Source organism: Sinohyriopsis cumingii, chromosome 15, assembly GCF_028554795.1.
Source record: "Sinohyriopsis cumingii isolate HCF-2022 chromosome 15, ASM2855479v2, whole genome shotgun sequence".
In the NCBI taxonomy this organism is placed as follows: domain Eukaryota; kingdom Metazoa; phylum Mollusca; class Bivalvia; order Unionida; family Unionidae; genus Sinohyriopsis; species Sinohyriopsis cumingii.
This window is the reverse complement of record NC_142975.1, coordinates 130,772,798-130,789,392: the sequence shown is the minus strand read 5'-3', so window position 1 is coordinate 130,789,392 and position 16,595 is coordinate 130,772,798. Positions and strand designations below refer to the sequence as shown.

At 32.8% G+C, this 16,595-nt stretch overlaps 1 protein-coding gene across 5 annotated transcripts in view; it reads left to right on the top strand.

Moving 5' to 3' along the window:
* The window catches only part of LOC149782781 (GPI ethanolamine phosphate transferase 1-like), a 99,931-nt gene that overhangs the window by 43,646 nt on the left and 39,690 nt on the right, over window positions 1–16,595 (top strand). For all 5 annotated transcript variants that reach the window (XM_089934284.1, XM_089934283.1, XM_089934281.1 and 2 more), the window contains exons 10-16: window positions 42–101; window positions 868–960; window positions 3,168–3,223; window positions 4,670–4,691; window positions 6,930–6,986; window positions 9,598–9,677; window positions 13,330–13,517. In XM_089934284.1, coding sequence (XP_089790410.1) covers window positions 42–101; window positions 868–960; window positions 3,168–3,223; window positions 4,670–4,691; window positions 6,930–6,986; window positions 9,598–9,677; window positions 13,330–13,517 — 556 coding nt within the window. The remainder of the gene's footprint in view (window positions 1–41; window positions 102–867; window positions 961–3,167; window positions 3,224–4,669; window positions 4,692–6,929; window positions 6,987–9,597; window positions 9,678–13,329; window positions 13,518–16,595) is intronic.

Sequence of the window (16,595 nt, the reverse complement as noted above, 5' to 3'; positions counted from 1 at the left end):
TTTGATGTTTAAATATTTATATTACAAAACTTTTATTTTAGGCAGCTATAGCACCACTGATGGCCTCCCTTATAGGTGTTCCATTCCCCCTCAACTCAGTGGTAAGTTTTTTTGAATACATAGACATGTATACAGTTCTTGCAAAATGTATTGGCAATATACAGATGAACTGGGTCTATTGACTAATTGCGTATTGCACTTACATTACCCAGGTGACCACCATTATTCAGTCCCCTTGAACTCTACAAAATCTCCTATATTGCTTGTCAGCACATAGTGACCACCTGCTCAATCTGACCAGTTATTGCATTTTTCCAGTCCATTTGACCCACTTTATTTTAATTAATATTTGTTTCATTTAAAGGAACCAAAAGACAGTTCACTGAGTATTCAGTAAGTTTATACTCTTTTAGCACAGAACTTTTTTTGCCCACATGGCACACCAGTGCAGCTGTATGTGCACGAAGCAGCTCTGTAGACCAACTGTTTCAGTTATAATAATGGAACTTAGTTCTGACTGCTGTGTAGGATGATAGCAGTTATAAATATCAGTGAATCTGAGAAGGGTAATACCTTGTCATACAATGAATTTTCAAAGCTTTTAAATTTATAAATTTTCACATTTTGAAATATTTACATTTTATGAATTTCAGTCGTGTAGTTTTCATATTATTTTTCTCTTTTAAGAGGATAAATTTTCACGGTATGACTAGATTGTGAAAGTGGTGACAATTAAATTGTGTAGAAATTTTTCATGAACGGTGTGTGATGGAGATTAATTAAAATTTCCTCATAAATGTTCACTATATCATTTTATTTTTTTTAGTCTTTATTTTATATCTGATTATTGATTGTTTAAATTTTCAGGGTGTACTGCCAATAGACTATCTCAATGTATCTCTTGGAGAAAAGGCCGAGACCTTATTTGCCAACACAAGACAGATTCTACAGCAATACCAAGTGTGTACTGACCATTAACATTATAGTTACATAAAAGGAACTAAGGGATAACTATTTTGCATTTGAGCATTTTTATGATGATAAAGGTGATTTTACTGTTGCTACACATCAGTTCAGGCAATAAAACAGGTATTTGAGAGAGGAAAACTGCCAAGAAATTCTCCACATCATCAAACACTCGGCTATTTTTCCCATTTCAAGACATTTTGAGAACTTTTTGTTCAACATAGCCTAAATTGCTGTTCTTCTTATGATTGTATTAAGTTACAGAAAGCTATGGCTTAAATATTTTCTACTGTTTATTGTACCTTTAACTGTATCTGTAGATTTTGGTGTTTGACAAATCTAAAAGTGTGTTTTATTCACTAGGTTAGAATGGTGATAATTGACCAGTCAGAAAAGTGTATTATGTTCATTAGTGTTAGAATCACTTTATATGTTGCTCTTTGACCAATCAAAAAGTGTGTTAAATTCACTAGGATTTTAGAAGCACACCTTCAGCTGAACTTTTAACATGGTTTGCTAAGAAATTGTTTTTCGTTCTTTTTCATTTAAACATGTAGTATATAAAATGATTTTGCACTCTTGCTGCAGTTTTCTTTAATATTAAAAACTCTGGAATAATGCCTTCCTCATTTGTAATATTATGTGATATGAAATGTATTTTTATGTAAAATAAAAGTATGAAACCTACTGAGGAACCATTTTATTGATTGCATGATGTGATAAAGGTGGTATTACCAGATATAGTAACATAATCATTGAAGTTATTGAACTTGATTGCATGATGTGATAAATGTGGTATTCCCACATATAGTAACATAATCATTAAAGTTATTGAACCTGATTGCATGATGTGATAAACGTGTTATACCACATATAGTACCAGTATCATATCTTTTAAGTTATTTGTGCTTTAATTGCAAATATGTGATAAGAATCAGTTGCAAGTACCAGTCCTTCAGATTAATCCTAATATGCTAACCGACGGTTAGTGATTTTGCCAAAGGGTCACTGAAACCCAGCCATGATGAATCTGATCAAGCTGTGAAAATTACTGAGAGCCACTATCATAACAATTAAAAAGTGGTTGTGAGTCATCATCCCCTTTAATGGCTAATTGATCCGTTGATTGTGTTAATCAAGTGCATACTAACAACCTGCTCATGACAAGGCATACTCTAAGTGCTTTTGGTGCAAATGGACAGGTGTTAAACCACACATCAAGTAAATTAGTGTGATTATGGTCAAATAAATCTTCACGCACATGAAATATGTCATGTGTTCTGCCTCATGCACTGATTTCATTACTGATGATAACAGATGTGTAGTTCCTCAGGCTGACATTGACCAATCAGAAATTTATTTTGAACAGTGTATTTTAATATTGATTTCATTGTTGATAAGCATTCAGTGCATTGTGCAGTGACAATTGTAAACATGCGTGAAGCTGCCAGCAAAACAACAATTAGTTGATGACAAGAGAAAGCACTGTTGCAGATATGATCAGGAGAAGAGATGAAAAAGTACCAGAAATGCAGAGAAAAGGAACATAAGAGGATAAAATATGACCCAGAATAGGATGTGTTGTTGTGTACTCTCATCACTGAGTATTTTGGAGAAATATGAAAGTTTACATTGTACTTTATTCATGAGTCTTGTTGGTGAAATACAGTTGTTATTGTTTTGAGTTGATGTTAATAAATTTGAAACTGAACTGGATTGTTTGATTTTAGCATGGTCGGTAAAATTTAGGCAGGATCAATAAAGCAACACAAGCTAACAGAAGATGTATCCTGCCTTTTTGTTCATGCTTAATGGAATGGCATGCTTTTATGTTTACCTGAATGTTTCTTTGATTTGTAATGACCCAGTTTTATGAAGACCTAATTGGTTTTGGCATGCTAATACCTGGATAGAAGCAAGATGAGACATATGCTATCTGTCCATCCAACAATCTGCTCATCCAGCATCAGCTCTTACCATATTATTTTTCCATCTTTTTCCATCTTGTGTTGCCAGTTTTCATATTAGGGTTTTCATTCAAGTTTTGATATTTTAATCGAGATTAGTGAGGCCTAGTATATATATATATATATATATATATATATATACACACACACACATATATATATATATATATATATATATATATATATATATATATATATATATATATATATATATATATATTCCTCTATTGTCAGGTGAAGATGGAACAGAAAAAGTCAACAACATTGTCAGCTGTATTCAGACCATTCAGGTGTGCATTTCAATTTCTCCCTATTATCAAAAACACAGTTTTTATCACTTTTTCTTGACTTTAAAAATTATTTATACATACCAGATTAATTACAAAATGTGAAGTGTAGATTTGTTAATAGATAAATACAGCATTTTTGTTATTCATAATCAGTATCTTAATGGGTTTTTTTTCACGCATGCAGGTAGAGTCATATATGCACAAAATAAACTATCCAGTTGACAATCAAAAATGAAACTAAAAAGTGTAATTTGTACTTTAGGTAATAAAGCAGAGCATGGGATGTGCTTTGATGACATCACTTCCTGTACACCCTCTGTGTAAAATTTTGCATGTTTCCCTAGAAATATCTTCTGCACCAGTCTGTATATTTTGAAAAACATTTTTAAATCTTCACATAATCTGCCATTTTGACTGTACATTAGAAACTCCTAATTCTGCTTTAACTTACTGTAAACTGGGAATCAAGAGTTTTATATGTCTGGTTGATGAACCACCAAATGCCAATTCTTCTATTAAATTATTTTACAGATTTTATATTTTTTAATGATTACTTTAAATTTATCTTTTATATACATTTTACATCTTTACCTTTTTATCTTTTATCTTAAAGTTTTTCATGTTTGCAGTTATTTAGAATGGTTTATCTTCCTCAAGTTTTAATGCAGGTCTTTATAGTTACCTAGTGAAAACTTTATAATTGGCACCATTTGGCTATTATCGTGTAGACATGCTGTTAATTGCTAATACATACATACATAATACATACATACATACATACACACACACACAGACAGACAGACAGACAAACATACATACATACATACATACATACATACATACATACATTGTTGTTAAACAGTAAGGTAAAGCATTGCTACGACCCATGCACAAACTAATATGTCATATAGAGAATTCACCTAAAATGAAAGACCACCTGTCTTATGAGGCCACTTTTTTGAAAAACTGGTTATATACTTTATTTGCAAGCTACTATTTGTATTTCTTTGTCATATTTGGGAAAAACAATTTATTTTATGAAATCAGTTTATTATCAACATTTTTGGGTTGTTAGTTGGATGAGTTTTCACAAGTTGTCTCATCCAATTTGACATTATCTAGTTATCCAATCAACATAAAATCAACTTGCTCTGCTGTTGCTTCTATCCTAGAGATAAGGAATAGGGGGAGGGGTCCCAGTTGGGTTGACCAGCAAGGATGGTTACAGTATCAAAGTTTATGGTCATATGAGTAGTTGTGTAGGTCATTTACATGGGTAGAAAGGATTCGAGTTTCTTTCGGACAAAACTGTTCTGTTGTATTGTTGATAAAAACATGTATAGTGTCCTTTTTCTGTATACTTATTTACCATTTGTCTGCATGGTTTATATTTAGACTCATGTAAGTTTCTATGAAGCTGAACTTTTAAGAAAAACTCTATTTCAGAGAGTTGACACCTTCCATGATGGTATGTAAAGGGTGACTTTCATTTTCTCTCCGCTTACATTTGCTGTGATCTTTATAAGCACCATTGTCACAGCTTCTTATTTTCATATGAAAAAGCACATAATGTTTCTTTCACAAACTAAAAGTGATTTGTTTCTAAAATCAAAAGGATAAGTTCTTCTTGAAAAAAATGTGTCTCCCATAACCTTCTCTCCACCTCCATAACAGGTAATATCATTCAATGACATTAGTACTTGACAGAATGTAAGAAAAGATCCATGAAGGAGAATCAAATCAGGTTTTGTTGTAGATGTTTTTAAATAATGTCCCTTAGTATTACATATTTAAGATTCAGTCATTTTTAAGTACATGCAACAAATATAAAACATTGAGCTTTTCAAGTTTTGTGTAAGTTTGACATTTGTCCATAATAGGTGGTCAGGAGGTTGAAATTTTGGACCAAAAAGTAAAAAGAAACAAAGAATAAGTTAATTTTGTTTAAAAAATGTTCATATTTCTTGAAAAATTGGAAGAATAGCATGGAAGTCTACTCAAGTCATCTACATGTGTGACAAAATATGCATGCCAACTTTAATTTGCCTGCAGTCAAAGCCCATAGAGTTCAAAATTTGTTTTAAAAAGTTGAAACATTGTTATAATGGCCTGATAACCTGATCATTTTTTGTATTCATATGGGTAGAGAATAGCTTAGTAAATCTCATTTGTCTGCCCCTAGTGCTGTTTGCTTGATCATGCTCATTAGGGCTTTGTAAACAATAGTCAGGATCCAGAAGGTTAACAAATTTGCACAATAAGAGAAGAATTATAATGGCTTGAAAATCCAGTAATGTCAGCCACGTTAATATGACTGCCAAATTTCACTTGTCTGCCTCAAGTGATTTTGATTCATCATGCTTACAAATAGTTGTCAAAATAAGCCAAAGTTCAAAATCAGTGAAATTTCGAAGAAGGCGCTATACTGTCCAGAAAATCTAATTACTTCATCTACATAAAAATACAAAATGTGCCTTCCAAACTCAACCTGAATGTCTAAGACAAGTGATGTTTAATCAGTCACATTTACAAGGATTTTTGTCAGTCAAAAAAGTTAAATGTTTAAAAAAAAATTAAAAAGATGCAAAATGCTTAGAAATTCTAATCCAGTTATCTACTTATGAGTTCAAATATTCGTACCAAATTTAATGTGTACAACATGTAAATTTTTTATTAATTGTGCATACAAGGATTTATTAGAAAAGATTTTGAACAATAGAATTTAAAATATGTAAAAAGATTTAAAAATAAAGTCATAGCATAATGTAATCAGGTTGTGGGATCCACGTCGTTTGGTCTGGTTTGGCTTGCTATGTTTTGAACACTCTTTTGAGCAATCTTACAAGAAGTTGTGATGGATAGACTGATGGAAGTACAATAAAAAACCAATATGCAATGTCTCTTCCTTCCTCGGAGGAGGTGGGTGGGACATAATTACCTCTGAAAGCTGAAAAATTCAGTTAAAAGATAGTGGATACTTTATATCACATATATATAATAGTACTTATATAGTGTAGGTGCTTAGGTGGAATATTTTTTAAAATATATATAATATATAAATATAATAGATAATATTTCTGTAGTTTATATTGTATGGTGCAATCGCAAATTGTAATTAAATATTTTTCTACATGCCATGTAAATATACATACTCAACATGTATAATTTGATGATACATTTCATTTCCATATGGCTTTTACATACATTGTAGTAGAATCAGCATCTGGATTACTTGTGTCTTATTATTAATCCTATATATGATGTTTTAAATGCTTTATATAAATAGAATTTCACAAAATTAACTTAAATATTCACCAGCATTATTTAAATGGTTAAATTACCACTTAATAATCCCAAGATGTTCACATTGCATATATTTACATTACAATTTCAGCCAGAAAGTAAAAGGAATGACACTGAGAAAGAATTATTTACAGATAATGATAACACAATAAATAAAATTGTTTAAAATAAACAATGAGTTAATTATTTCTTAGAAGTGAATTACATTATCAATCTAATATTGTTTAAATTCCCATGGTGAGTAAATTTTAAAAAATCCTCATGGTGAGTAAATAATAAAAAATCCTCATGGTGAGTATATAATAAAAAATATGGATAAATATACTTATGTATCATCTTTTCTTTTTATGTCTTTAATAATAGCATATATTTAATATCTAGTTTTTGTTGTCTGATCTTGAAGGTGGATGATACTCGTCACATTCAGAATTTGATCCATAGTGGTCATTATGACAAGGCGGTATGTATATTACATTGATAGTGGTCAGTATGACAAGGCAATATGTATATTACATTGATAGTGGTTAGTGTGACAAGGCAGTATGTATATTACATTGACAGTGGTCATTATGACAAGGTGGTATGTATGTTACATTGATAGTGGTCATTATGAAAAGGCAGTTTGTATATTACATTGATAGTGGTCATTATGACAAGGTGGTATGTATATTACATTGATAATGGTCAGTATGACAAGGCGGTATGTATATTACATTGATAATGGTCAGTATGACAAGGCGGTATGTATATTACATTGATAATGGTCAGTATGACAAGGCGGTATGTATATTACATTGATAGTGGTTGTTATGACATGGCAGTATGTATGTTACATTGATAGTGGTTATTTTGACAAGGCATTATATATGTTACATTGATAGTGGTCTGTATGACCAGGTGGTATGTATATTATGTTGATAGTGGTCATTATGACAAGGCGGTATGTGTATTACATTGATAATGGTCAGTATGACAAGGCGGTATGTATATTACATTGATAGTGGTCATTATGACAAGGCGGTATGTATATTACATTGATAATGGTCAGTATGACAAGGCGGTATGTATATTACATTGATAGTGGTTGTTATGACATGGCAGTATGTATGTTACATTGATAGTGGTTATTTTGACAAGGCATTATATATGTTACATTGATAGTGGTCTGTATGACCAGGTGGTATGTATATTATGTTGATAATGGTCAGGATGACAAGGCGGTATGTATATTACATTGATAGTGGTCAGCATGACAAGGTGGTATATATATTACATTGATAGTGGTCAGCATGACATGGCAGTATGTATATTACGTTGATAGTGGTCAGGATGACAAGGCGGTATGTATATTACATTGATAGTGGTCATTATGACAAGGTGGGATGTATATTATGTTGATAGTGGTCATTATGACAAGGTGGTATGTATATTACGTTGATAGTGGTCAGCATGACAAGGTGGTATGTCTTTTACATTGACAGTGGTCAGTATGACAAGGCAGTATGTATATTACATTGATAGTGGTCAGTATGACAAGGCAGTATGTACATTAGATCCACAGTAGTCATTATGAAAAGGTGGTATGTACATTAGATCCATAGTGGTCAGTATGAAAAGATGGTGTATGTGTGGTGTGTACATTTGATCTATAGCTGTCAGTATGAAAGGAGGTATGTATGTTAGGTTCATAGTGGTTAGTATGAACAGGCATTATGTACATTAGATCAATAGTGGTTGGTCATTGCTTCCTGCAGTGTCTTTTAGCAAGGATTTTTTATTCTGTTTCATCATAATATACCACCAAAATTTTCCTATACCACAAAAGCATGAAACTCATTAAATACTAATCAGATCAGTTATTACACATCTCAAGATTAGCAAAACAGTATTAAATCTTAAATTTCAGTCACTGGTACATAATAATGTCTTTTTAAACATCCTCTGTTATATCAATTAATGCACAGTTTTGTACGTATTGAAACTCCCATTTGATATAGAATTGATAAAATGGTAAAGATCAATGAAAGGGTGTGGACAACAAAATGCCTGACACTAATAGTAATGATTCACCAGCTGGCAGTTGATATTCATCCAAAAAGATGTTATTGCTGTCAGTTGATAATCATTCACAAGGCATTTTATTGCTGGCAGTTGATAATCATTCACAAGGCATTTTATTCCTGGCAGTTGATATTCATTCTCAAGGCATTTTAAAGCTAGCAGTTGATATTCATTCACAAGGCATTTTATTGCTGGCAGTTGATAATCATTCACAAGGCATTTTATTCCTGGCAGTTGATATTCATTCTCAAGGCATTTTAAAGCTAGCAGTTGATATTCAGTCACAAGGCATTTTATTGCTGGCAGTTGATATTCATTTACATGGCATTTTATTGCTGCAGTTGATATTCATTCACAAGGCATTTTATTGCTGGCAGTTGATATTCATTCACAAGGCATTTTATTGCTGGCAGTCGATATTCATTCACATGGCATTTTATTGCTGGCAGTTGATATTCATTCACAAGGCATTTTATTGCTGCAGTCGTTATCAAATGGTTAGTTGTGATGTTATTCAGATCTGTACAGCTCTGATTATTTAAGATGTAGGTAAGGGGAATGGAATTAAAGGTCATACTAATAAATTCTTAGTGTCTACATTTTTTACCAATATTAGAAACAGAAATTTGGTTCTGTTTTGTTAAAGAAACCTAATCAGTTACAGTTAGTTTTAGCTTGAAACAGATGGTAGAGGCCTTCACTTTGCAACAAATTACAGTCCCCATCAGGTGTCCAGTTACTTTGATTGCATAGATACAATATTTGCTTTCATGATTTGCACATGCCCTATGATCTTGTCTAGTCTTGTAAAAATCAATAAATTCATAGTTCTCATTTTCATTTTAAGTAATATATTTCAAACATAACCAATTGGAATCCAGTTGTATTTTATTCATTGTTATTTCTGTGTGTGTGTATGTTTGAGATCAATAGTGCTTTTTTATTCATTGTAGGTTTCTGACTGTTGATTTTAAAAGATATTGTAAAAGTTAGGTTTCCATGCATTTCAGATTTTGCAGTGTCATGAACTGATAGAGAAGGCTCTGAGAGGCTTAAATTACTTCCAGACCTATGACAGATTTTTTCTTGGGCAAGTTTATTATGCATTCTGATATTTTATTACATTATGTAATTCATCTGTATTTTAATGCATGTACAAGATTTATCTTCATATTCATTTAATAAGAACACAAAATTCTTTGTAAAAAATCTTTAAAAACATTCTTCAGAAAATGCTTCTGAAAGCATGCAAATGTTTGGCATAAAATTTGAAATAGATGTAGATTAAGCAATGTTTTATATTAGGAGTGGAGCTAATTTTCATTTCACCTGTATAAGCATGGTGACACATAGGTATCTTAGGAGTGGAGCTCATTTTCATTTAACCTGTATAAGCATGGTGACACATAGGTCTCTTAGGAATGGAACCCATTTTCATTTAACCTGGATAAGCATGGTGACACATAGATATCTTAGGAGTGGAGCTCATTTTCATATAACCTGTATAAGCATGGTGACACATTGGTATCTTAGGAGTGGAACTCATTTTCATTTAACCTGTATAAGCGTGGTGACACATAGGTATCTTAGGAGTGGAGTTCATTTTCATTTAACCTGTATAAGCATGGTGACACATAGATATCTTAGGAGTGGAGCTCATTTTCATTTAACCTGTATAAGCATGGTGACACATATGTATCTTAGAAGTGGAGCTCATTTTCATTTCACCTGTATAAGCATGGTGACACATTGGTATTTTAGGAGTGGAACTCATTTTCATTTAACCTGTATAAGCATAGTGACACATAGGTATCTTAGGAATTGAACTCATTGTCATTTATTCTGTATAATCATGGTGACACATAGGTATCTTAGGAGTGGAACTCATTTTCATTTAACCTGTGTAAGCATAGTGACACATAGATATCTTAGGAGTGGAACTCATTTTCATTTAACCTGTATAAGCATGGTGACACATAGGTATCTTAGGAGTGGAGCTCATTTTCATTTCACCTGTATAAGCATGGTGACACATAGGTATCTTAGGAGTGGAACTCATTTTCATTTCACCTGTATAAGCATGGTGACACAGTGGTATGTTAGGAGTGGAGCTATTTTCATTTAACCTGTATAAGCATGGTGACACATAGGTTTCTTAGGAGTGGAACTCATTTTCATTTAACCTGTATAAGCATGGTGACACATAGGTATCTTAGGAGTGGAGCTCATTTTCATTTCACCTGTATAAGCATGGTGACACATAGGTATCTTAGGAGTGGAACTCATTTTCATTTCACCTGTATAAGCATGGTGACACAGCGGTATGTTAGGAGTGGAGCTATTTTCATTTAACCTGTATAAGCATGGTGACATAGGTATCTTAGGAGCGGAACTCATTTTAATTTAACCTGTATAAGCATGGTGACACATGGGTATCTTTGGAGTGGAGCTAATTTTCATTTAACCTGTATAAGCATGTTGACATATAGGTATCTTAGGATCGGAGCACATTTTCATTTCACCTTTATAAGCATGGTGACATATTGGTATCTTGTGAAGTCATCATGAAGACCATGCCCTTGTTTACAAATATCAGCAATATTTTTTGCACAAGTTTGTAAATATGTTCATTTGTTTCAATAAAATCTTCCTGTGAGTTTAAATTTCAAACCATTGTGCAGAAGTATGGGGATTGCACTACTGTCGCAGTATAGAAACCGAGTGGGTTTTTGGACTAAATGAATAAGACAAACACAATGTGAGAAAGATGGAAATTTATGAATGAATTAATAAGGAAAAATATATGATGTAAAAATACAATGATTCTCTCACGCTCTCAACATACGATTTACTCAAATCACTCTACACAACATTCACACATCGAAAATAAACCAAAATATTAAATCAATTTGAAGTACAGATCCAAGAAACCTCATGGACTGCAGATACGCTTCAAACAGTATTTCACACTATAAGAGAGATTCACATAATCTCGAATATGAACTCTATTAAGATTCAAAATAATCTATGAACACAACTAAGATTCAAAATAATCTTATGAACACAACTAAGATTCAGAATAATCTTATGAACACAACTAAGATTCAAAATAATCTTAGGAACACAACTAAGATTCAAAATAATCTTAGGAACACAACTAAGATTCAAAATAATCTTATGAACACAACTAAGATTCAAAATAATCTTATGAATATAAAAATGCAATGGAACAACAATTGATCCAAACGTATGCTTCTAGACCCCTTGTACAGTCACACGATTCCTTGGGTTGTCCCACACTCTTATCGGCCGCTCGGACCCTTTATGGATCCACCACATGTACAGTCATACGTATACACACGTACAGACAGCATACAGCACCCTTTATAATCTGCTGCGTCTACTTCCATGGCACAGACATACGTACATACATACATATGTATCGACAGCATGCAGCCTTAAATACTCTGGAAACTCCAGACAGCTCTAAATAACTATAGACAGCTTCAGACACCTCTAGTCATATTCACAGTCACATTGACAATCACACTTCACAGCGACAGACACAATCACAGCGACAGTCACAATCAGCTACAATAAAACCAAATTGGTCATAATAATAGTTTCTGTGTAATCGCTAGATATATGATAATACTTTAACCTCTAATAGTGACTTGTAATTCAAAGTTCAAATCTGCGTTGTAATAAATGCATTATTACGCAATAAGACATTACAAACCGAATAAGCTTCGCATATGAAATGAAAATGTAAATTTAACACTTACCCCTATGGCTGGAGAACAATGGAGAGTGTACACTCCTTGACGTGATCCAAAATGACCAGTGTCAGTTTTAGAAATTGATCTTAAATCCATAGGAGAGTGAGCAAAAGTCAGGGTAGAATACCCTTGCATATCATGTTAGTAATGTTACTTCATCACATGGGGCCCCGAGTGGCCGAGTGGTCTAAAGCGCTCTCCGTTACGGATCACTGCCATCTCACCTCTGTCTGCGGCGGTTCGAGTCTAGGATTCAGCCAATGTGGGTATGTGAGAAAGCTTGCCAGTAGCTTCTCGTGGGTCGGTGGTTCTTTCCGGGGTTTTCCCGGGTTCTTCCTCCACCATTAATACTGGCCGCCATGTATAGCCTATCGTGTGCTGACAAATGGCGTTAAGCCCCAAAACAACAACAACAACTTCATCACATGTTATCTCTGGCAAGGTACATGTTAGTACAGTCGCTTACCTGGAAAAACACGTATTCACCCTAAATAATGTTGTACGTATGTACAACGAGAAATAGTCGAATAGTTCTAAGGCAAAACCAAGTTATTTCTTTGCCTAATTCTGTGACAACTACATCCATCAACCTTTCATTTCAGTATTTTATCTAAACATAAAAAAGTAGGTTTAATATTGAACCAGTCTGATTAATAAAGCCTTTGGCATTGTGCCATCTTTTTTTGTTGATGCTGCTCTCAAAGTCAGGCCAATACATGTTTGGGAGAAGAAGGAAATGGTGGAGGGGAATCTGAATTTCTTATTTTCAAAAAACATTTTTCATAAGTCCTTGCAGAGGAGTGTGCAACATGAATGGAATACAGCTAGTAATTGGTTTATCATGTCAGTGCAAATGGTTAAAAAAGTAATTATCCCTCATGGTTAAATATATTTGTTAAAAATCATTAATTCTTTCATTGCATATGTCTTTACCTTGTTAAAGTAATGTTTTTTTATTTGTAGTGTAAGCATAACTCTTGGATTTTTAGGATGGACAGCATATATCTTGAGCTTGCTTCTAGAGGAGCATTCAGGGATTTATAGGCCAAAGGTCAGGGTTGATAAGTTAGGTCAGCCATTTTGGAAAAGTCAGAAATGGATCAGTCTAATATTCACGTCACTTGGAGCAGTTATTATAATTCTGTTATTTGGTATGTATTTTAAACTTTTTACTTTTCTGTATTATAGCATGCATTTTTATGTCAAATGGCTTGTATAACATTTCTGTTCAATACAAAAATGTTCCAGCTTGTCTTTTCCTTCAGTTTTGTATCTGTAAATATGTGTGATTTATTCCACCTCAGTGTATATTAAACTCCAAGTGTGTAGAGGGGATATGGAAGAGGAACAATAACATAATGTCAGCATTAACATGGATATAGCAAATTTCAACATACATGTTTCAGATTGAATTCTTAGGCCCTATAGTCATTTTTCAAAACATTGTTCAGCACAAAATATCTGTATATATGGTAGGTAGCATATTTGGGTATGTATGGTGGGTAGCATATTTGGGTATGTATAGTGAGTAGCATAATTATGTATGTATGGTGGGTAGCATACTTGTGTATGTATGGTGGGTAGCATATTTGGGTATGTATGGTGGGTAGTATATTTGTGTATGTATGGTGGGTAGCATATTTGGATATGTATGGTGGGTAGTGTATTTGTGTATGTATGGTGGTAGCATATTTGTGTATGTATGGTGGGTAGCATATTTGTGTATGTATGGTGGGTAGCATATTTGTGTATGTATGGTGGGTAGCATATTTGGGTATATATGGTGGGCAGCATATTTGGGTGTGTATGGTGGGTAGTATATTTGGATATGTATGGTGGGTAGAATATTTGGGTATTATGGTGGGTAGCATATTTGGGTATGTATGGTGGGTAGCATATTTGTATGTATGGTGGGTAGCATGTTTGGGTATGTATGGTGGGTAGCATATTTGTGTATGTATGGTGGGTAGCATATTTGCACATGCTTATAAATTATCGAGATTAGAAAGGGCAGAAAATTATAAAGCAAAATGTTTTAGTTCAGATTGTAGGAAGAGAAGTTATAAAAGAGTTAATTAACTAATGAGCGAAAATGCTGCAGAGAATTAAGGAGACGGGTTTCATCATCGCTCTTTGCTTGTTGTGACATTTGCAAGAACTAGGTCTGCGCTTTAAAAGGTCAAATACAATCTGATAAAAAATACTTCCTCTTTGAAAACAAAGTTGATAATATGACAAATATAAGCAACCATTTGAAATGGCAGTACTTATCAACAAATTGCTCTCAGTGTTATTTTTAGGATAATTAAAATCTTTGGATATGTGATACAAGAAACAGAGATAGAAAGGAAGAAAGAAAAAGTGCAAAAGGAATAATCTTAATCCACTGAAGAAAAAATAAAGAAATCGTACTGTATACATACAAATCTAAAGTGACATTTTGTTGCTTCCATGGAGACTGAAACTGCAGACTTAACATTTTAGTGATTTGCAGAAGGCAGCCATATACATTACTTCTAAATCACTTTGATACCTTAAAAACATAAATCATAACAGGCAAATTATTATATATATATATATATATATATATATATATATATATATATATATATATATAGCAAGTTTATTGTCATGCGGAGATCTTTTGGGTAAGGTCAATATTGTCCTAAAAGTTGTGTCCTCTTTATTACATTTTTTTCCTCATGTCTTTGCACTACAAGTAGAGTACATTCATAACTCAGCAGTATATCTTTTTATTCAATGAGGGTTGTTCTATTTAAACATACATGGTACCCAGGGAAGGCATTGTTTTTAAAATATTTGCCAAGGTAATTAAAAAAATTCTAAATTTCATCCATGGGTGAGTACTGATAACTACTGCATTCATTTTCTTTCCATTTAATCGTCAGCTGGAGACTGAAATCTATGGTCTTCAGCAGAGTATTGTGTACTGAAGTAATTCATAGATGGGAAAGATGCACTGTATTATTATTATGTTTATTATCATTCCATTGTCTTGTAGACCCCATTATTATTATAATACCGTATCCTATTTTTTATTATTGTTGCTGTGCATTGACTTCATTATGCACCTCTTTTATAATTAATTTAACATCAGTTCAATATTCATTCAGCATGTCCAAAAACAATATCCAAGAAAAGAAAGAAAATTTTTTACAACCCACTGGCAACATTTGAATAGCAGTTATTTAAAAAAAATATAGCTTAGAGAAAAAGGCATTTTGTGATACTTTGTATGGCCCAAATGAGCAGGGACATAAGGGATGAGCTAAAAACATGGTTTGTCTTTGTTTCATCTTTACGTAGGAACACAAATGGAAATATGTTAGAAATTTAGATACGTTTTAGATGGTTTTTAAAATGTGTCTTCTGTTAAGAAACAAAACATGTTTTAAATTGCACTGATAATTTGTGGTCATTTGAAGATGCATTAATATGGTGAAATTTGGGTGCTTTGACAAACATACAAACGAATATAAATGTTTATTTTAGTGTTGCACTCTACCATATGAATACATGGTATAGTGGACATATAGTCATTTTGTTATATATCAAAGTTATTTTATATGTTCACCGTAGCAAAAGCACAACTTGAGAGGTAGTTAATACTTGATTATCATCAAGATAAATGCTGACACTTAAATCTTATCATTTTTCGTATGGTCCACATGCAAGAACCAAAATGATATTCTGGTAATAGGTTATTCATGCATACGTTTATATTCTGTAGAAATATGAATTTGATTGCTGCATGTGGATCACCATGACTTTTTAAAATAGCACCTTTTTAGCACAAAAAATGGCTATTTTATAGCCAAATGGGACATCAGTATCATGTACCTATCATGTCATTTCAAATAACTTAAAAAAATGAATAGCAATTTTAACTTTTTCAAATGTTGATACATTGTTTTGCCATGTTATTGTCTGATTAACAACATTTTTGAAAATTTGTGAATACTTGGGCCAGAAAGAGCGTTAATAGTGTTTATGCGTTTAACCTCTTAGCCATATGAAGTCAAACTTCAATTTAGTAATATTTTAAGTTAACCACATAGTCATATGAGTGTGTGTGTGTAATTTGGATTTTTAATGTAGCTTTAAAAAAATTTCAGTCATATCGCTACGATGTCTGCAGTGTGTCAGTTTATAGTGATGCCTAGCACTGTAGCATGATGTCCCACCCAGTCACATTATCCTGACACCAG